Raw genomic sequence first — 24444 nt, forward strand, 5'->3', positions numbered from 1 at the left:
AGTTAGCTTTAAGCGTGTGTTTTTCCTCAGTAGATTTACATTTTTAGTTTGGTTAATAATGAAACTAGTTTATATTCCTTGAACACATATGAATTGATATGAGAGTAATATGGCCCAGAAGCATGGCAGAAAAAAAAAATCAGCCTTCATCTTGTTCAATCCGCGTATACATGTGAGTTGACTTAAAAACAAATACTGACATATAACACCATCAGATACTCTGAAAATACAGACTAGGCTATAACTTAAAGATTTCCACAATTGAATATGAATGCAACAAAAGATATTTATACTTTATACCTTTGCTCCATCTGAAATATTGTCCCAGTTTCCACCACTCAAAGAGAACTTGCCATTGCCTATACGTAGCAGTATCTCTTCAGGAGTATCATTGGGGCCATTAGCAAATGGAGTGTAGCTATTAATAAAATAGATTTGAATAGACATGAGGGCCTAATATACAAATTAAATCTAATTGAAAGCGATGAATATAAGACAACATGCAAATACTTACTATAGCAAATTAAGAGTATTATCTAATATTTCCCTTTACCTTTCATATCAAGTTTTATATTTCAAACAATGAACTTAATCTTCATGGATTATCTAATAAAATAGGGAGTCTTGCCGACATAAATATTTTTTCCTTTGATCAGTTAATCAAATTAAAATAAAATAAAGATGGCTTTTCGTGTGAAGCTATAGGCTTAAAATTAGACCAAAATAAAACATGCAAAGTTTGTATTCTCAGGCATAAGTTAGCAACACAAATATACTTACTATGAAGAAATTGTTAACTGTAAATTCAGAATGTATTTAGTGATTGGTTAAAATTTATTCACTAACAAATTAACAGAATTATCCAGGGAAACAGGTTAACAATATTTTTAATTAATGTCCATAAACAATGCATCAAATATTTATATCAATGTAACAAAAAAAACTCTATAGTCAATAAAATTATTATGTTGGTCAATATTCATGGACAGGAAGACAAATACATTGTTTAATGTTAAAGTAGCTTAAAATTAATATAGAATAACAAAGTGATCAGTTTGTATCATTATAACAGGTGAAACTGAAAATGGTATTCAAATTTGGGAATAAAAAGACTTATGGTTAAGAAGTATGAGGAAGATATCTTAATATGCTTATGTCTTAATTCTCTCTTGTAACAATTAGGTAGAGATAACACTAAATATATATACATACACTCACACACAAAATCATTTTCTGTTAGTCATAAAGTAAATATTTGAAAGCAGCAATCTAGAAATGGTATCCCCCATGGTTTGAAACTAGTAGCTCTAATTGCAGTTCATATGCAAACTTTTCATTACTCTTATCTTTAGTACTTGCTGTGGTCTATAACTAAATGTTTTGCATAAGTATGTAATATATCTAAAAGTATGTGGAATATGCTGATAAACAATTACCATCAATCTAATAAATAATGCAAAGTCATCATATTCATAACTTATATTTATAAAGCTCCTGTTATGTCAAGCATATTTAAATTTTACTAAATTCTTTCTTTAAAAAGTCACACCTAAGTACAATATATAATAATTACATTATAATTCTTCAAATTCCATTCTATGCAATATACTGCTAAACCTAGCCTTTTTTCTACAGCCATAAATTCTTATTCCTAAATGCAAGTGCTACTAATTATTAAAAGTACAACAGCAATTATATTATTTGTAAATTACCAACATTAATATATTCAATTATTAAATTTGTTTAGTATTTATCTGTTTAAGGGAAGGCAGCTATGTGTTTCTGTAGTTGAGTATTCTGTTACTATTCATATTTTTTATAAAGTATGATCTTACTTAATCTCTATCATCAGAAGAGCCAGAATTCAAGTACTTTCAAAAAATTAACTCAATATGAAGAAACTCAGTGGGCAAGTACCCACTGAAAAAGAAATTATCATGTTCAAGTAAACATTAAAAAATTAATGCACTGAATGTATAATATCAAAATAATAATAATAATAATATCAAAATACATGTTTTAATTTTAAATGTTTTAGTTCTAGTTGAAATTCTTTTAATTATATATCTGAAGAGTACCACACTAAACACTTTATTTTTTATCTTTTATAAATAAACAATATATATTATTTTAAAATGTTGGTACTATTTTATTTAAGGCTATTTTCATCTGCCCATTTCTTTCCAGATGAAAATATACAGATGAAATTCAAATTATGATGTGTATTATTTTGAATATATGTTTCTTACCCAGCCAGCATCGTGTAAAAAAGGACACCCAGGCTCCAAATATCACAAGCAGCATCATAGCCCTGTTGCATAAGAACCTGAGGAAGAAATATATATTATCTGGTATCACTCAGTATAAACTCAGTTTTCTCATCTGAAAGACCATTGTTGTACTTCCAATAATCTCACAAATGTTCACAATTTAAAAACTTACATCATGTAAATCTTTTCAAAACTAGATTCATTTAATGTTAAAGGCAGAGCCTTTGCAATTAGCAAGCGTTGAATAAATGGCTAAAAATAAGGTGATCAAGTAACATGGGTCATAAAAGAAACAACTTTGAATATATGATCCCTGACTCCAATAAGCTTTCACTCCTACGCTTAGAAAAACCAGACATAGACATCAAAATTTAAGATTAATGCATACAAAGAGCCTAATATGTACTATATACAGTACTGTCTTTTCATCCTGATACTGACTCCACGAGGTACATATTATTATTTCAATTTTGAATATGAAGAAACTAAGGCAAATGTCACATAATTTGCCTAATATAAAAAAAAAAAACTAGTAAGTAGTGGAGTAGGTATTCTTACTCTAGAGCTTGTGCTTTTAGTGTCTATGATAATTGCCTCCTTACCATGCAAAAGATGGTAAGATGATATATACCTTTACGAAAGCAAAATGAATTTATATCTTACATTCAAGGCCTATGTATTAGAAAGAGTGGAATATTTATGGATCACAAAAACACATTTGATAAAATTCTGAATGGCTTAATTCATTTTTCATGCAATAATTTAGGTAGATGATTTTTGTTCTTGGGGCTAGTGTTAATAATATCAAACAATATATTTATTATATTCATGTGAGGTTTCTATATGAAGTTAGTAGAGTTTTGTTGAAAAATAGATGACATGGATTGTAAGACAAATATTTTTAAAAGTCTATACCAACCAAAGCAATCTACACATTCAGTGCAATCCCTATCACAATACCACCAGCACTTTTCACAGAGCTAGAACAAAGAATCCTAAAATTTGTATGGAACCACAAATACCTCAAATAGCTAAAGAAACCTTGAAAAGGAAAAGCAAAGCTGGAGGCATCACAATTCTGGACTTCAAGTCATATTACAAAGCTGTAGTCATGAAGACAGTATGGTACTGGCAAAAAAAAAAAAAAAAAGAAAAGAAAAAAAAAAGACACACAGATCATTAGGACAAAATAGAAAAACCCAGAAATGAACCCATAACTCTATGGTCAATTTATCTTCGTCAAAGGAGGAAAGAATATCCAATGAGAAAAAGGTGTCTTCAACAAATGGTGTTGGGAAAACTGGAAAGTAACATGCAAAGGAATGAAACTGGACCACTTTCTTACACTATACACAAAAATAAATGCAGAATGGATTAAAGACCAAAAAAAAAAAAATGGATTAAAGAACTAATGAGAGACAGGAAACCATTAAAATCCTAGACGAGAACTGAGGCAGTAACCTCTTTGACATTGGCCTTAGCAACTTCTTTCTAGATGTGTCTCCTGAGGCAAGGTAAACAAAAGCAGAAATAAACTATTGGGACCACATCAAAATAAAAATATTCTGTATAGCAAAGGAAAATAGTCAACAAAACTGAAAGGCAACCTTCTGATGGGAGAAGATATTTGGGAATGACATATCTGATAAAGTGTTAGTGTAAAACCACTATAAAAAACATAAAACTCAACACCCAAAAACAGTTACAAATAATAATCCAGTTAAGATATGGGCAGAAGACATGAATAGACATTTTTCCAGAGAAGACATCCAGATCACTAACAGACACATGAAAAGATGCTCAACATCACTCACCATCAGGGAAATACAAATCAAACTACAATGAGACATTACCTGATACTGGTCATATTGGCTAAAATTAACAACACAGGAAACAGCAGGTTTTGGTGAGGATGCAGAGAAAAGGGAACCCTCTGACACTGTTGGTGGGAATGCAAACTGGTACAGCAACTGTGGAAAACAGTATGGAGGTTTCTCAAAAAGGTAAAAATAGAACTACCTTATGATCCACCACTGCACTATTAGGTATTTGCTCAAAGGATAAAAAATACTAATTCAAAGGGATACATGCACCCCAATGTTTATAGCTGCAATATCTCCAATAGCCAAATTATGGAAACAGCCCACGTGCCCATCAACTGATGAATAGAAAAAAAAGTTGTGGTATATATACACAATGGTATATTGCTAAGCCATCAAAAAGAATGAAATCTTGCCACTTGCAAGGTAGAGAGTATTATGTTAGCCAAAATAAGTCCTTCAGAGAAAGACAAATACCATGTGATTTCACTCATATGTGGAATTTAAGAAACAAAACAAAGGATCAAAGGTGAAAAAAAAGACACAGAGAGGCAAACCAAGCAACAGACTCTTAAGTATAGAGAACAAACTGATGATTACTAGAAGGGTGGGTGGGGTGCTGGATAAAATAGATTATGGGGATTAAGCAGTGCACTTGTGAAAAGCAATGGGTGTTGTATGTAAGGGTTGAATCACTAAATTGCACACCTGAAAATAATATTGCACTGTATGTTAACTAACCAGAATTTAAATAAAAACTTAAAAATATAAAAAAAAATAAACCCACTGCTAATGCTTTTAGGCATAAAAACAGAATAAAAATACTATTAATGCCTTAACACTGGGGAGTGCATAACCAGGAGCATGAACATTTCATTTATTAAAGGTTAAAAATATTAATGTTTGGCTTTGACAATTGTCATACATGACTAATGAGTATCTAACTTAAACTTCAATATATAATTTTTTCTTAGTCGAAATGTACTTACAAGAACAAGCATATGTGCAAACTTGAGAAGGTAAAGAGTTTATCAAAATACCTGTGTAATTGGCTTACCTACATAACACAAGTAGGGACCACAAAGGCTAATAAATAATGAGATATAGCTAAACCACTCACATCACACAACTTCCCTCCAATTTACTATATGTTCCTTTAACTCAGGATCATTTTTAGACCTCAGTAGACACTAAATATTAGTAGGAAATTATAAGTTGTTTGCTTTTATAAAAAGTAAAATGTTTTTGGGGATATATTATTTTTTTGCAACATAGTTATAGTAGAAAAGCATCTCTAAGTAAACCTTAAGAGGTTGGTCAGGTTGATACATATCAAAAAGTGAATGCATATTTTTCTTTACTGTTAAGCCAAAATTGTACTCATTAGCATATCTTTTAGCAAACAAACATTCTATTTACTGTGATGAAATAGTGAATTTATACCCCCATAAATGCTATTATTTATTCAAATATCTGCACGGATACTTGAATCTTTCTGATTCTAGTTTAAAAGAGAATGTATTTCATATACTTTATTGCTAATCTTTGAAAAGGTCTGAAATTTAGAAACTAATCCTACACAAAACCTCTGTATTTCATTAATAAAATTTTATAAATATTAATTTATTGCTTAGCAGAGGCTTCAGCATTTGATAATAAAACTTTTCAAAGTATTCTGAGGGGAGCCTGGGTGGCTCAGCTGGTTGAGCATCCGACTCTTGAATTCAGCTTAGGTCGTGGTCCCAGAGTCGTTGGATCAAGCCCAACAGGCTCTGTGTTGAACACTGGGTGTGGACCCTAAGATTCCCTCTCTTCCTCTCTCTTTGCCCCTCCCCCACTAATGTGCTCGCGTGTGTGTGAGTGCACATGCTCTCTCTCTCTCTCTCTCAAAAAAAAAAAGGTATTTTGAAAATACAAATACTACCCAAAGATAGTTCAAGCACTAGTTATGGAGAAACGGTTTTCAGACGACCACTTGAAAACCTTCACTATTACAATGATGAGAATGTCATAATACAATGGCAGTCTGTGAAGATAAAAAGCATCAATGGGCTGTATTCTACTTTGTGGATCTGAACTCATTTAAAAATGTTTACCTCCCGACTAACCTGAAAATATTTACCTAATCATTAATCTAAACATAAACATACTCTGTATTTTTCCTTTCAATGTCTGACATTAAAATGTTCATTTGGGGGGCGCCTGGGTGGCTCAGTCGGTTAAGCGTCCGACTTCAGCTCAGGTCACGATCTCACGGTCCGTGAGTTCGAGCCCCGCGTAGGGCTCTGGGCTGATGGCTCAGAGCCCGGAGCCTGCTTCCGATTCTGTGTCTCCCTCTCTCTCTGCCCCTCCCCCGTTCATGCTCTGTCTCTCTCTGTCTCAAAAATAAATAAACGTTCAAAAAAAAATTTTAAAAAAAATTAAAAAATAAATAAATAAAATGTTAATTTGGGACACACGTAGCCCTAACCTTTTTCCAGTGAGAAGTTTCCATCATACCAGATCCACAATATTAAGTCAATATTAAAAATTCAGCCATTAAAATGGTTATTCCATACCCTTCTGTTGTCTACTGCATAAATGATAGAATATTTATGATGAATATATATCCTATATTTAACAGAAAAGCCCAAATCTCAAATATTCTACCTTCTTATCCTTACAAAAGCCTTAAATATTCTAGAAAGGCTATTTTTTCAATGTCTAAGCTATATTTCTTAAACCTAGGGGCAGTGCAATAACCCCTTTGTGCATCATGTATTTGTTCCAATATTTATTTTTGGAAATACAGTTTCTATATATTGTAATGTGATAAAAATTTGTACATTCATTATTCTATGTACTTAATTGAAATAGAGATTAAATTACATTTCCTGGATATGTACATAATTTTTATATGGCAAACCTCTTATCATAAAAACTTTATAAATCAGTTGTTATGTTTCCTCTTCAACATCAACATCTTAAAGGAAGAAAACAAATTTTTAATATGGGAATTTTTCATTATTAATAAGTTATTTTTTACTTTGTATATTTTTATTATTAAATATACTATTTCATACCTGAAACCAATATAACACTGTATGCAAATTTTACTTCAATAAAAAATATATATACTTTTTGAAACATAATTTATTGTAAAATTGGTTTCCATACAACACCCAGTGCTCATCCCAACAAGTACCCTCCTCCCTGCCCATCACCGACTTTCCCCTCTCCCCCACCTCCCATCTACCCTTAGTTTGTTCTCAGTCCTTAAGAGTCTCTTATGGTTTGCCTCCCTCCCTCTCCAAAACTTTTTTTTTTCCTCTTCCCCTCCCCCATGGTCTTCTGTTACATTTCTCAAGATCCCCATATGAGTGAAAACATATGGTATCTGTCTTTCTCTGCCTGGCTTATTTCACTTAGCATAATACCCTCCAGATCCATCCACTTTGCTACAAATGTCAAGATTTCATTCTTTCTCATTGTCAAGTAGTATTCCATTGCATACATAAACCATATCTTCTTTATCCATTCATCAGTTGATGGACATTTAGGCTCTTTCCATAGTTTGGCTATTGTTGAAAGTGCTGCTATAAACATTGGGGTACAAGTGCCCCTATGAATCACCACTCCTGTAACTTTGGGGTAGATTCCTAGCAGTGCTATTGCTGGGTCATAGGGTAGATCTCTTCTTAGTTTTTGAGGAACCTCTACACTGTTTTCCAGAGAGGCTGCACCAGTTTGCATTCCCACCAGCAGTGCAAGAGGGTTTCCATTTCTCCACATTCTCTCCAACACCTATACTCTCCTGATTTGTTCATTTTAGCCACTCTGACTGGAGTGAGGTGATATCTCAGTGTGGTTTTGATTTGTATTTCCCTGATGAGGAGTGACGTTGAGCATCTTTTCATGTGCCATCTGGATGCCTTCCTTGGAAAAGTGTCTATTCATGCCTTCTCCGCATTTCTTTAATGGATTGTTTGTTTTTCAGGTGTGGAGTTTGGAGAGTTATTTATAGATTTTAGATACTAGCTCTTTGTCTGATATTTCATTTGCAAATATCTTTTCCCATTCTGTTGGTTGCCTTTTAGTTTTGTTGATTGTTTCCCATGCAGTGCAGAAGCTTTTTATCTTCATGAGGTCCCAATAGTTCATTTTTGCTTTAATTTCCTTGTTTTTGGAGATGTGTCTAGCAATAAATTGCTGCGGCTGAGGTCAATGAGGTTGTTGCCTGCTTTCTCCTCTAGGGTTTTAATGGTTTCCTGTCTCACATTCAGGTTTTTCATCCATTTTGAGTTTACTTTTGTGTATGGTGTAAGAATGTGGTCTAGTTTCATTCTTCTGCATGTTGCTGTCCAGTTCTCCCTGCACAATTTGTTAAAGAGGCTTTTTTCCGTTGGATACTCTTTCCTGCTTTGTCAAAGATCAGTTGGCCATACACTTCTGGGTCAAGTTCTGGGTTTTCTATTCTATTCCATTGGTCTATGTGTTTGCTTTTTTGACAGTACCATACTGTCTTGATGATTATAGCTTTGTAGTAGAGGCTAAAGTCTTGGATTGTGATGCCTCCTGCTTTGGTCTTCTTCAATATCACTTTGTCTATTCAGGGTCTTTTGTAGTTCCATACAAATTTTAGGATTGCTTGTTCTAGCTTTGCAAAGATTGCTGGTACAATTTTGATTGGGATTGCATTGAATGTGTAGATAGTTTTGTGTAGTATTGGCATTTTAACAGTATTTAGTCCTCCAATCCATGAGCATGGAATGCTTTTCCATTTCTTTGTATCTTCTCCAATTGTTTTCATAAGCTTTCCATAGTTTTCAGCATACATATATTTTACATCTTTGGTTAGGTTTATTCCTAGGTATTTTATGATTCTGGGTGCAATTGTGAATGGGATCAGTTTCTTTATTTGTCTTTCTGTTGCTTCATTATTGGTGTATAAAAATGCAACCGATTTCTGTACATTAATTTTGTGCCCTGCACCTTTGCTGAATTCATGTATCAGTTCTATCAGACTTTTGGTTGAGTCTTTCGGGTTTTCCATGTATTATATCACGTCATCTGCAAAAAGTGAAAGCTTAACTTTATCTTTGCCAATTTTGATGCCTTTGATTTCCTTTTGTTGTCTGATTGCTGATGCTAGGACTTTCAATAATATGTTAGACAACAGCGTTGAGAGTCAACATCCCTATTGTGTTCCTGATCTCAGGGGGAAAGTTCTCAGTTTTTCCCCATTGAGGGGGATAGTCGCTGTGGGCTTTTCATAAATGGCCTTTATGATGTTTAAGTATGTTCCTTCTATCCAGACTTTCTTGAGAGTTTTCATCAAGAAATGATGTTGTATTTTGTCAAATGTTTTTCTGCATCTATTGACAGGACTAGAAGAACAGCAAAGTCACCCCAATCCAACAAGAGAAGAGAAATAATGAAGATCAGAGCAGAAATAAACAATCCAAAAAAGCAGTAGAACATATCAGTGAAACCAAGAGTTGGTTTTTGGAAAAAAAAATTGATAAACTTCTAGCCATGCTTCTCAAAAAGAAAAGAGAAATGACCCAAGTAGATAAAATCACGAAGGAAAATGGATTTATTATAACCAATCCCTCAGAAACACAAGCAATTATCAGGGAATACTATGAAAATTATATGCCAACAAACTGGAAAACCTGGAATGCATGGACAAATTCCTTAACACCCACCCACTACCAAAACTCAAATGGGAAGAAATGGGAAATTTGAAGAGACCCATAACTAGTGAAGAGATTGAATGAGATGTCAAAAATGTCCGAACAAATTACAGTCCTGGACCAAATGGCCTCCCTGGGTAATTCTACCAGACATTTAAAGCAGAGTTAATACCTATCCTTCTCAAGCTGTTCCAGAAAATGGAAAGGGAAGGAAAACTTCTGGATTCATTCTATGAACCTAGCATTACTTTGATTCCCAAACCAGATAGAGACCCATCAAAAAAGACAACCAGAGGCCAATATCCTTGATGAATATGGATGCCAGAATTCTTAGCAAGATAACTAGCAAATTGAATTCAACAGCATATAAAATGTTTTATTCACCATGATCAAGTGGGATTCATTCTTGGGCTGCAGGGCTGGTTCAATATTTGCAAATCAACCAATGTGAAAAATCACATCAATAAAAGAAAAGAAAAAATATTTTTCTAATAGCTACATTAAAATACAGATTTGTTGATATTCAAATACAAATGTCTTGCTATATGTGATGTGAAATATTATCCTGAAAGTTATAGTATTTGATATAAAAAAACAGAAAACATGCACATGGATAAGAATTCATCCTCAAATTATTTTACTCTTCTTCTCTGACTTGAAACATTAAATTTTTCAAACATCTGACTTGAAACATTCAATTTTTTTTAAATTTTTTTAACGTTTTATTTATTTTTGAGACAGAGAGAGACAGAGCATGAACGGGGGAGGGGCAGAGACAGAGGGAGACACAGAATCGGAAGCAGGCTCCAGGCTGTGAGCCATCAGCCCAGAGCCCGACGCGGGGCTCGAACTCACTGACCTCGAGATCTGACCTGAGCTGAAGTCGGACGCTTAACTGACTGAGCCACCCAGGCGCCCCATAAACATTCAATTTTTTAACATGAAGATTTTTGTGTATTCTGATTTATGTTGTATATATGATAATTCATATGGGTTATCATTATTCATAGCATATAAGAACAGTTCCTAACTTATAAACAATAATATGTATATGGCCAATTCCATCCCTGATTTATTTTTTATCAATCATAATTACAGTCCTGTTGAGGTTGCTACTGTCAAAGCTCCTATCCCCAGTATCAGAAGTGACTGTTGGAAGTTGATAAAAATGAAGCCTATACCCCTTTACCTCCCCAGACTCACCTTTCTCGACTCTTTCCTCTAAGATCTACAAGTGAGTATTATGTGCCAAGAAAAATCCCACTGCTTATAAAAATCCCTGTGAAGCTGTTTGCTCCAGGAATTATATCTTAAAGACAATCATGGGTGGTACTGCCCTTATAAGTTATATATAATGTTAAATATAAATTACCTCTTCTTCAGCACAAACTAAAATATCTGCAAATTTATCCTGGTTTTATTACTATGTGAATGCTGGGTCTTGAAAAATTTATTTAAGTACTTTGAGCCTCAATTACTTCATTTGGAATATTTAATGTTGAAAATGGGGTTATCTCTATTCTCCTCCCAGCTCTACAGGGGTATGATTCTGATGTTAGCACATAACACAAGAGAATACAATAGTCTGATTATTATATATTCAGGCTAGTTTCAGATGTGAGTTACTAGTTTGAATATTTATATTAAGGGTTATCAGAATTTTTGGATTTAAACAGCTTTATAGTTGGGAAAAGATAAGATAACTCAGTTTTTACCTATCAACTATAACACATACATGACATTATATATATTCAACTAAAAGAAAAGAACAAAAGGCTAATACTAAAGTTTTAAAGAATACCTCAGGTGCTACAAAGTTTGCAGTGTAGCATGGAGTTAAAAGAATTCCATTTTCTCCACGAAGCTGTTTTGCAAACCCAAAATCACAGATCCTAATGGAGTCTGCATTGGCCGATTCATCCATATATAAAATATTACTAGGTTTAAGATCACGATGAACAACCTTGAACATAAAAGAAAAAAATATATTTCTATAGCAAACTATATCTATATATCTATGAAATAACACATTTTGAGTTAACATATTTCCAGGAAAAATAACTTTCTAAATTATAAAAATTTGAAAATGACACTCTCTCCAGTGTTGGTAGCCTTGACAGCCTGAAGTATGTCCCAGTTTCCATTCAAGCCACAAAGTTCATTAAACATTTCCAATCTCAAAATATTAAAACTCAATTCTCAGTTCCATTTCTGGAAATAAGGGACTAAGACTCTACTCAACGCTCTCCTCCCCACAATAAACAACTCTAAAACTTGAACAAAATTAAAAAATCAACTACATGAAGGTACTGGAGAATGGACAGAAGCAGACAGACTCTGATGGAATGCGTACACTTTGTTAAGGAGGGAAAATAGGGAACTATAAGTAAGGCCCCCATATCTGTGGCTTTTAGCCTAGGATTAAGTGTAGTTCTTATGTCACCCAGTGATGGTGAAAACACATGTGGAAAAGCCCAGTCTTTCTGGCATGGAGGAACATAAAAGAGATGCTAAAAAACAGTGAATGCTTGGGAGGAATTCTGTACAAAAAAGAGCCAAAACTGACTCCTGAGTCAAAAATGTATAGAAGAGGCTCAACGTAATTCATACAAAGACAAAAGATAACAGAGTCCAGAGTTGATGCCCAAAAAGCAAAGAGTTTTCAGTGCAAACACTGCCATTAAAATTATCCACCAAAAAAATAATAATAATCATTGAAGAAAAATATCATTACAAAAAAATCTTCATAATATTCAAATATACAGTATATAATCCAAAATTATCTAATTAACAAAGAACCAAGTAAATGGAACACAGTTTCAGGAAAAGAGAGTATCAATCAATTCCAAGTCCAAGATGAACCATATTGGACCTAACAGATGATTTTAAAGTGGCTGTTGTTATATGTGACATGATGAAGCTGCTAACTAATGCCATGGTATTAATCAAATTGCAATACATAAATGTATCAAATCAATATGTTGTACACCTTAAAGTTACATAATGTTATATGTCAATTATATCTCAATAAAATGAATTATTCAAAATTCACAAAACATTAAAAAATTAAAACACAAAAAGGCTATTATAATTACATCAATGAAGTTAAAAACATGCTTTCAATGAATGAAACTCTCAAGAAGAAAAACAGAAACAATGAAAACAAAATGAAATGCTAGAAATGGAAAATTTTCTAAACTTCCTTATGTGATGATTTTCTTACTAATACAATACACTTCATTTATTCTAGTCCTATATTTGATCAGCATTTCACTACACTAAAAGTTACTTAAAGATAAGGACCAAGTCTTACTCATGCTTGAATCTGCAATACCTTTTACAATGCCTGGCATGAAGAAATGTTCAATATACGCCTGTCAAGTTATTTAATTGATGTAAGAACCTGAAGGTTTCCAAAATAAAAGGGAGGAGTGATCAGGATGGTGGAGAAGTAGGGGGACCCTGGCCTTTCATTGTCCCTCAAACACAGCTGTAATGAGGTCAGATTACTTGGAGTATCCAAGAAATAGATCTGTAGAGTGGCAGAAGTATCTCCATAGTTGGAGGGAGACAGCTTGGCAAATGCAAGGTGCATGGAGGTGATTTGGGGGACAGAAAAAATCAGAGTCGTAGAGGGGAGGAAACCCTTTCTGGAGAGACAAAGGGGCGAGACAGAGAGAAGGGTTGAGAAAGTGTGGCATCGCATTAACACAAGAGGAAAATCTCTCTGGACCATGGATTGGGAAGCAAGAAGTAATGAGTGTCCCAGTTCGGTTTTGCAAACAGCTTTTGGAGCTCAAACTCTGAGGTTTTGGAAGTGTGCGACTTTCTCCAGAGTGGACTCATGGCTCATGGTCCTGGGGAGGAAGGATCTGGCCCTGGAGTGCATACCATGTAGATATTTATGGTGTGCACTGGGAAAGAACAGTCCCCTTCCTGGAGTACTTTTGGAAGAAAGTTTGTTGCCTCCCCAAGGACAAAAGACCCTGCAGGTGCCAGCCAAAAGCCTTTTATCAGTAGGGTGGAGAGGCTCTACTCCAGAGGACGGAAGCAGATCCACACCTTGCCAGGTCTTTAAGAGTTTGGGTTTTGAATCCCAGCCATGAACCAAGGAGAGGCACGGGATAGTTGTGGCACAGGAAAAACTTACTGCCATCGCTATTCTGTGAAGGCTTCCTGTATAGTGAGGCTTTTAAGATCCCCGCTCTGGAGACAAGAGATTGGTGTGGTGCCATTTTCCCCACCAAAACCAACATGGTGAGATTTCAGAGAGCAACACAGTTACCCTTAGTGGAGGCGGGCCCCAATTTCACCAAACCCTTCACCTCTGTGCCTAGTAACTGCTTATTTACTGGGGCAAGACTGATTCCTAGCCAGCGCAGCTGGCCTCTTTTCCAGACCAGCATAGCTAACACCTTTCAGGCACCAAGAGAGAACTCTTTTTGTTTCTTTTTTCCTCTTTCTTTTTTTCTTTTGTAATCAGGCTCATAATACCTGATTTTTTTTTTTTGTCATTTCATCTTCTATTTTTCCTTGGATCAGACTTTTTTATTCTTTTCTTTTTCCTACTTTTCTCTTTCCTTCTACTTTTTTCTTTCTTTTTCCTTGGAATCAGCTTTATAGTTTTTTTGATTCTCTGTTTGTTGTGTGTGTGTGTGTGTGTGTGTGTGTGTGTGTTCCCTTTCTTTTTCTTTTTTTTATGGGATCAAGCTACTGACACCTCTTTTTCCCCCCACAGTTCCTTCAACAAACAAATCAAAGCACACCTGGGTAAAGGCCCAACACTCCACTACTGCAAGGCAGGAGGATCTCTGCAGAGGACTGACTAATGGGAAAAAACAGCCAAAACGAAACAGCAGAGTGCCAACATTGTAAACCAGAAACACTTGCTGAAATGCCAGGATTTTTCATTTAGTAGTACTGACAGGTGCAGGAAACATAACAAGCTTTTAAAACACACAAAAACAGAAACTTAGCCAAAATGAGAGGATGGAGGAATTCTCCCCAAAAGAAAGGTCAAGAAGAAATCACAGTCAGGACTTGCTCAAAACACATATAAACAATATATATGAAGAAGAATTTAGAACAACAATCATAAGACTGCTAGTTGAGCTTGAAAAAAGCATAATACACACAAGAGAGACCCTTGCTGTGGATCACAGACTTAAGAACTAGTCAGGATGAATTTTAAAATGCTACAGGTGAGATACAAAAGAAACTAGATACAGTGACAGTGAGGATGAAAGAAGCAGGGGAGACAATAGGTGAAATAGAATATAAAATTATGGAAAATAATGAAGCTGAAAAGAATAGGGAAAAGAAATTACTAGATCATGAGGGGAGAATTATGGATATAAGTGATTCCATGAAATGAAACAATACCCATAACATAGGAGTCTCAGAAGAAGAAGAGCACGAAACAGGGGCAAAAGTTTTATATGAACAAATTATAGCTGAGAACTTCCCAATCTGGGGAAGGAAACAGGCATTCAAGTCCAAGAGTTACAGAGAACTCCCTTCAAGATCAACAAAAACAGGTCAACATCACAACATATCATAGTTAAACTTGCAAAATACAAGGATAAAGAGAAAATTCTGAAAGCAGCTAGGAACAAATGGTCCTTAACCTACAAAGGTAGACACATAAGGTTAGCAGCAGACTTGCCCACCAAAACTTGGCAGGCCAGAAGGGAGTGGCAGGAAATATTCAATATGCTGAATAAAAAATATGGAGCCAAGAATCATTGATCCAACAAGGCTGTCATTCAGAATAGAAGGAGAGATAAAGACTTTCCCAGACAAAGAAAAAATATGAGAGTTCATGACTACTAAAGCAACCCTTCAAGAAATTTTAAGGAGGACTCTTTGAGAAAAAAAAAAAAAAGACCAAAGCAGCAAAGACTACAAAGGGTCAGACAACATCACCAGAAACATGAAATCTAAAGATAACACAATAACACTAAATTCATATATTTCAATAATCACTCTGAATGTAAATGGACTAAATGCTCCAATCAAAAGGTATAGGGTATCAGAACAGATAAAAAAAAAAACAAGATACATCTATATACTGCTGTGAAGGAACTCAGTTTATACCTGAGGACACCTGCAGAGTGAAAGTGAGGGGATGGAGAACCATCTATCATGCTAATGTATGTCAAAGGAAAGCTGAAGTAACCACACTTCTTTCATACAAACTAGATTTTATTTATTTGTTTATTTATTTATTTATTTATTTGTTTATTTATTTACAATTTTTTAATGCTTACTTATTTTTGAGAGGAGACAGAGTGTGAGTGGGGGAGGAGCATAGAGAGAGAGAAACACAGAATCCGAAGCATGTTCCAGGCTCTAAGATGTCAGCACAGAGCCCAAGGCAGTGGTCAAACTCATGAACCGCAAGATCATGACCTGAGCCGAAGTCGGACGCTTACTGACTGAGCCACCCAGGTTACCATACAACTAGATTTTAAAGCAAAGACTGTAGCTAGAAGTTAAGATGGGCATTATATAATATTTAAGTGGCTTATCCATCAAAAATATCAAATAATTGTAAATATTTATGCCCCCAAGTTGGAAGAACATGAATATGTAAATCTATTAGTAATAAACATAGAGAAATTCATTGATAGTAACACCATAATAGTAGAAGACTTTAATACCCCACTTATAGGAAAGGAGAGATCATCTAAGCAGAAAAGCAAAGAGGAAACAATGGATTTGAATGACATAGTGTATCGGATGAACTTAAATATATTCACAACATTTCATCCTAAAGCAGCAGAGTACACATTCTTTTTGGTGCACATGAAATGTTCTCGAGAATAGATCACATAATGTGTCACAAATCAGCCCTCAACAGGTACAAAAGATAGAGATCATACCATACATTTTTTTCAGATCACAACATTATGAAAATTCAAGTGAACCACAAGAAAAAATTTGGAAAGCTCTCAAATATGTGGAGGTTAAAGAACATCCTACTAAAGAATGAATGGGTGAGACAAGAAATTAAAGATGAAGTAAAAAGTACATGAAAGCAAATGAAAATAAAAACATGACAGTCCAAACCATGTGGGATGCAGCAAAGGCAGTTCTAAGAGGAAAGTACATTGCAATTCAGGCCTATCTGAAAAATCAAGAAAGGTTCCAAATACACATCCTAAACTTACACCTAAAGTACCTAGAAAAGGAGCAGTAAGTAAAGCAAAAAAGGCAGCAGAATAAGGGAAGTAATAAAGATTAATGCAGAAATACATGATATATAAACAAACAAACAAAAAACATGGTAGAACAGATCAATGAAACTAAAAGCTGGTTTTTTGAAAGAATAAACAAAACTGATAAACCCTTAGCTAGACTTCTCAAAAAGAAAAAAAAAAAAAAAAAGAGAGGATCCAAATAGGCCAAATCACATATGGAACAGGACAGATCACAACCAACACCAAGAAATACAAACAATTATAAGAGAATACTATGAAATATTATATGCCAAAAACTGGACAATCTGGACAAAATGCACAAATTCCTAGACAGTCACACACTACCAAAACTCAATCAGGAAGAAACAGAAAATTTGAATAGGCCAATAAGCAGCAAAGAAATTTAATCAGTTATCAAAAATGTCCCAACAAAATAAGAGTCCTGGGCCAGATGGTTTCCCAGGGGAATTCTACCAGACATGTAAAGCAGAGTTAATACATATTCTCAAACTTTTCCAAAAAATAGAAATGGAAGGAAAGCTTTCAAACTCATTCTATGAAGCCAGCATTACCTTGATTCCAAAACCAGTCAAAGACTCCTCTAAAAAGGAGAATTACAGGCCAATATCCCTGATAAACGTGGATGTAAAAATTCTCAACAAGATATTAGGAAATCAAATTCAATAGTACATTAAAAGGATTATTCACCATGATTAAGTGGAATTTATTTCTGGGCTTTAGGGCTCATTTAATATTTGTAACTTAATCAATTTGATAAAACACATTAATAAAAGAAAGGATAAAAACCATATGATCCTTTCAATAGATGAATAAAAAGCATTTGACAAAATGTAGCATCCTTTCTTGATAAAAACCCTGAAGAAAGTAGGGATAGAAGGGAATATACCTCAACATCATAAAAGTCATATATGCAAGGCCCATAGCTAATATCATCCCAAATGGGGAAAAACTGTCAGGAAAACGACAATGGGATGTTCACTGTCACCATTGTTGTCCAACATAGTACTGGGAACCCTAGCATCAGCAATCAGACAACAAAAAGCAATAAAAGGCATGCAAATTGGCAAAGAAGAAGTCAAACTTTCACTCTTCACAGATGACATGATACTCTACATGGCAAATCTAAAAGACCGAACGAAAAATCTGCTAGAACTGATATGTGAATTCAGCAAAGTCACAGGATATAAAATGAACATACAGAAGTTTGTTACATTTCTATACACAAGTACTGAAACAGCAGAAAGAGAAATCAAGAAATCAATCCCATTTATAATTGCAACAAAAACCATAAGATAACTACGAATAAACTTAACCAAAGAGGTAAAAAATCTGTTTGTTGAAAACTTTGGAAAGCTTATGAAAGAAACTGAAGGAGAAACACAGAAATGGAGAACATTCCATGTCCATGGATTGGAAGAAAAACATATTGTTAAAATGTCTATACTACCAAAGCAATCTACACATTCAATACAATCATTACCGAAATAACAGCAGCATTCTTCACAGAGTTACAAGAAACAATCCTAAAATTTTATGGATCCAGAAAAGACCCTGAATAGCCAAAGTAATGCTGACAAAGGAAAGCAAAGCTGGAGGCATCACAATTCCGGACGTCAAGCTGTATTACAGAGCTCTAATCATCAAGACAGTACGGTATTAGCACAAAAACAGACACAAAGATCGATGGAACAGAATAGAAAACCCAGAAATGGACCCAAAAATATATGGACAACTGATCTTAGACAAAGAAGGAAAGAGTATCCAATGTAAAAAAGATGGTATCTTCAGCAAATGGTGCTGGGAAAACTGGACAGCAACATGTAGAAGAATGAAACTGGACTACTTTCTTACACCATGCACAAAAATAAATTCAAAATGTGTGACTGGAAACCATCAAAATCCTAGACAAGAAAACAGGCAACAACCTCTTTGACCTTGGCTGGAGCAACTTCTTACTAGACATGTCTCCAGAGGCACGGGAAACAAAAGTAAAAATGAAATATTAGGACATCATCAAAATAAAAATATTCTGCACAGTGAAGGAAATAATCAACAAAACTAAAAGACAACTGATGAAATGGGAGAAGATATATGCAAATGACATATCAGATAAAGGGTTAGTATCCAAAATCTATGAGGATCTTGTCAAACTCAACACCCAAGAAACAAATAATACAATAAATAAATGGGCAGAAGACATGAATAGACTCTTTTTCAAAGACACCCAGATGCCTGAGAAGATTCTGAATATCACTCATCATTCAAGAAGTAGAAATCAAAACCACGATGACACACCACTTCACACCTGTTAGAATGGCTAAAATTAACAACTTAGGAAACAAGAGATTTTGGCGAGGATATGGAGTAAAAGGAACCCTTTTGCACTGTTGGTGGGAATGCAAACTGGTGCAACTACTCTGGAAAACAGTGTGGAGTTTTCTCAAAAAATTAAAAATAGAACTGCCCTATGACCCAGTAATTGCACAACCAGGAATTTATCCAAAGTATACAAAAATGCTGATTCAAAGGGGCATATGTACCCCAACGTTTATATCAATGCTATCAACAATAGCCAAATTATGGAAAGAGCCCAAATGTCCATCCACTGATAAATGGATTAAGAAGATGTGGTATATATATACAATGGAATACTATCTAGCAATCAAAAAGAATGAAATCCTGTCATTTGCAACAATGTGGATGGAACTAGAGTGTATTATGCTAGTGAAATAAGTTAAGCAGAGAAAGACAAATATCATATGATTTCACTCACATGTGGAATTTAATAAACACAACAGATTGACATAGGGGAAGGGAAGGAAAAATAAGATAAAAGCACAGAGGGGGGGCAAACCATAAGAGATTCTTAAATACAGAGAACAAACTGAGGGTTGCTGGAGGGGTGTTGGGTGGGGGAATGGGCTAAATGGGTGATGGGCATTAAGGAGGGCACTTGTTGAGATGAGCACTGGGTGTTATTTGTAAATAATGAATCACTGGGTTCTATTCATGAAACCAATACTACACTGTATGTTAACTTATTGAATTTAAATTAAAAAAATAAGTGTATAAATTAAAATAGTAATGAAAAAAGTTATCTTTTTACTCTTCTCAAAAATTCTGATCACACTTTTTTTAGAGAGCGTTGGTAACAAAAATCAAGGAATTAAATTAGAATTATTCCTTTAGCACTATGCATTTTATTTTAAAATATTGAAAATATACTCTCTTAAACCACACACTGAGTAGTCTTATTTTTCTTAATTATAATAAGGCCCTATGTAGAATTTTCATTGTGCCAATTCTTAATAGTCCATTTTTAAGTGTTTTCATCTTAAGCAAGTATAGTTGCACAACTATGATGGATTCAAACGAAACTTTTAAATGATTTGTGACTTTGTTTCCTTGTATAGTTGTATATAATAAAAGTTGACTTTTTTTCATAATTCAATTCCTTTGCTTTCTTTATGAAGACATAGGAAGCAAAATAACAGGCCTGCTCCTCAACTACAAGTTTTAATATGCTAATACTTCAAATGTTTAGAATCCAAATTTGCTATTGTATTTGGAGGAGGGGTTGGCAAGGGTCAAGATATATAGTCCTCTGGAAATTTTTGTAAAGAAGACATACAGATGGCCAACAGACACATGAAAAGATGCATTTCATCATCAGGAAATGCAAATCGATACCACAATGAGTTACCACCTTACAATTATCAAATGGCTAGAATCAAAAAGACAAGTAATAACAAGTGGTAGCAAGGATGTGGAAAATAGGAAGTCTCGTGCACTGTTGATGGGAATGTTAAGTAAATTGGTACAACCAGTGTGGAAAACAGTATGGAGATCCCTCAAAAAAAACAAAAAAAAGAAAAATAGAAATACCATATGATCTAATAATACTAGTAGTATTTACACAAAGAAAACAAAAATACTAATTGAAAAAGATATATGCACCCCTGTGTTTATTGCAGCATTATTTACAATACCCAAGATATGGAAGCAACCCAAATGTCCATCCATATGTGAATGGATAAAGAAGATAGGATATGTGTGTGCGTGTATGTGTGTGTGATGGGATATTATTACACAGCCATAAAAGATTAGAGCTTGCCATTTTCAACAACATGGATGGACCTGGAGGGTATTATCTAAGTAAAATGAGTCAGACTGGGAAAGACAAATACCATATAATTTTACTCTTAAGTGAAATATAAAAAAAAATGAATAACAAATAAAAAGCAGAATCAGACCTATAAATACAGAGACAAGATGGTGGTTTCTAGATAGTATTAGGTGGTGGTATGGGCAAAATGGGTGAAGAGGAATGGGAGATGCATGCTTCCAGTTATGGAATAAGTAAGCCACAGAAATAAAATGTATGGCATAGGGAATATAGTCACTGGTAATGAAATAGCATTGTATGGTGACAGACAGTAGCTGCACTTGTGGTGAACACAGCATAATGTATAGAGTTGTTAAATCACTATGTTGTACAACTGCAACTAATGTAACATTGTGTGTCATCTATACCTCCCCCAAAAAGATATACCGTCCTTTTACTTCTAGAACTTTGTATGTTAGATACATTATAATTTGAATAATGTTCACAACACATCCTTGGCTAATTATTTTGTTTGACTTTTTAATAATTTCAAAGTCAAGGTTACATACATTTATATAATTCAAACCACTTTTAAAACTAATATGTTTTTAAATCAGGGCAACAAGCAGAGTAAAGAGAATTAATAAAGTATTACCCAATTTCCTAAATCTATAAATTTTACTACATTATGGGTTTTCTTAGGATATCCTCTATAGAAATACATGTTACAGGAAAATTAATTCATTTTGGGTGGCATCTCCTAGATATATTTTTATTAAGATATAAGTCCTATAATAGAAGGGGAGAATATAACTACAACTTACTCCTTGACAATGAAGATAGTCAACTGTCTTAATTATTACAAACAGTACATCACTAGCTTCCCGTTCTGAGAAACACTTTTTTTTGAGAATACGGTCAAGTAGTTCTCCTCCTTTCATCAAATCCGTAACAAGGTAAACATATCTACCATCATCATAAACCTAAAAAAAAAAAAAATTTAATGTTATTTTTAATTATAATTCTTAAATGTTAAAATTATATTTACTTTCCTTTTCTAGTGAAGCTCTAGTGGTCAAAAAGGACATTATCCCTTTACTGTTAATATAGTACAGACTACACTGAAGATTAAACTGGATAAACAACCTCCTACAGTATTGAGATATGTAAAACATATAATTTTATTAACTTTTGAAGTTGTAAATTATAATTCATCAAATTATATAAATGGAACAATAGGAATCTGTGCCTCTAAAATGGAATCTATCTTATTTTTTTTTACTATATTATAGCCATTTCTGTTCCCTACTAACAATAAGCTTCCTTCTGGCAGTAAACACATTGTTTTTAAATATCATTCCCAAAATCCATTATCTGATATGGTGTCTTAAATATTTATTGAATTCAACTAGTATATCAAGGAAAATAAATAAGAGAAATACATGTACCCTTTCACTAGGGCATGTGAGATGTTAGTGTATATGCTGTGTGTGTGTGTGTGTGTGTGTGTGTGTGTATAACAAACTACTGCTTAAAGATTACAAATCAAAATGCATAATACTATTTCACTCAAGAAACAATCCATAATGTTATAGCTATTTACTGTATAACCAAGAAAGTAAAATATTTTAGAATTTGGCAGTTTCCCAATCTCCTATATCTTCTATATTTATAGTACTATAGGATAATAAATGGTGCTGGCTATAATGTTGACTAGTTAATGAGCTAGAATATATTCAAGTAATCAGGACACCTATCATCATAGTTCCTTTTTGATGTTGTATAAGAAGGGTAGGAGTATAGAACCACAGGGGGGAAAAAGAACTGAAGTGGGAAATTTAAGAATTTTGAGATTTTGTGGCATAAAAGTAGAATATACCATAAACAGGAAAAGTTTCAAAAAGAAAATAAAGTACCAAGTCATAACGTCATTATCTTATTATCTGATATATAGATTTTAGATACCTACATCCTTTAAAGTAATAATGTTGGGGTGTTGTCCATAGCGCATTAATATTTCAATTTCTTCTGAAGGGTCTCTCTTACTTTTGTCAATGATCTAAGAAATAAGAAAAATCTCAGAGAAAACCAAATTATTTTCTTTACCTAAAAGTGAATGAAATATTTTAATTTGGTCATATTTTAAGCAAACACTAAAAACTGAAGAATGATGCCTACTTCGCATTATTTTAACATTTAAAAATTTCCTATAATGAAACTTAACAATAAAAAATACGCCATCCTTAACACTTTCCTATATTCTATATAACTGAAACTATACCAACTGATAATGTGATTCAAATGTGACAGTAATTGTCACAATTGAACAATTTTAACATATTATATTAAAATAAAACTAAAACAAGACATTCATGAAATACACCATTCCTCCAAAATAAAGTTTTAGAAATGCAAATGAAAATATTAAGTCTTAAGACTTTTCCTCATTATTTTATCTTTGCTATCTCCACTTGCCACTGAAAAATGTCTGTCAGTTAACCTTTAATTTATATATATATATATAAACAAACAAAAGAGTTAGACTCAGATAATACCTTCACTGCAAATTCCATGTTCGTAGCTGTATGTATGCATCGCTTGCAAACAGAATAGGAGCCAACACCAATATCTTCTTTTAGTTCATATAATTCAGCAAATTGTCCGGAATTTCCATTTATCTGTTTTTTTTTTTAAAAGTAAGATACTAAGGAGAATGAAATATGTTCACTTTTTTATCTTCTCTCCTAAATATGCATTAATCTTAAATATTTTAAAAAAATATTTTAGATAAGTTTTATCAGTATTTGTAAAAGGTTTAAAGAGATTCTGAGCTGATCCTAAATTTTAGGTTTTCTAGATCCCCAAAGCCAATACAATAAATCAACCAGCTTATACACTGCCATTACACTTTTCTTGCCAGAGGAGATTACGTAAATATAAGTAAAGGTTAATTACTGTCTGCTTTTTTTCCAAAACATATTGTGACACCTTTAAATCATATTATACATAGAGATCAATTTAGAAGTTAAACATCACTTAAAAATTACTGTAAATCCATTAGCAATAACTGAAAGAAATAGTTATCCCTACACTGAATAATCTGATTAGGTGGAATTTACCTGAACAATTGGTAACACATTTGCACTTGTAACAGGAGTGATTTTATATTCTTCTGCAACAGAAGTTGCCACAAAGCTGAATCCTTTGAAGAGTTGATGAGCATTAGCACTAGCTGGCAAACCAGGAGAATCTAATATCCAAATAATATTATTTAATTAGAACTACACAGAATTATGTGATATGAAATGTTAGCATTTCTTTAAATATAAAAGAAACCATTAATTGCTACCA

The 24444-nt window shown here is 33.7% G+C and overlaps 1 protein-coding gene across 1 annotated transcript in view; it reads right to left on the minus strand.

Moving 5' to 3' along the window:
- RPS6KA6 (ribosomal protein S6 kinase A6) overlaps nt 1–24444 on the minus strand; it is a 225582-nt gene that overhangs the window by 32478 nt on the left and 168660 nt on the right. The window contains exons 14-20 of the mRNA XM_007087880.3: nt 24213–24343; nt 23649–23771; nt 23063–23152; nt 21918–22076; nt 11567–11728; nt 2250–2326; nt 301–418 (exon numbers count right to left, since the gene is read on the minus strand). Of these exons, the coding sequence (XP_007087942.2) occupies nt 301–418; nt 2250–2326; nt 11567–11728; nt 21918–22076; nt 23063–23152; nt 23649–23771; nt 24213–24343 (860 nt within the window). The remainder of the gene's footprint in view (nt 1–300; nt 419–2249; nt 2327–11566; nt 11729–21917; nt 22077–23062; nt 23153–23648; nt 23772–24212; nt 24344–24444) is intronic.

This window comes from Panthera tigris, chromosome X, assembly GCF_018350195.1.
Source record: "Panthera tigris isolate Pti1 chromosome X, P.tigris_Pti1_mat1.1, whole genome shotgun sequence".
Classification (NCBI taxonomy): Eukaryota; Metazoa; Chordata; class Mammalia; order Carnivora; family Felidae; genus Panthera; species Panthera tigris.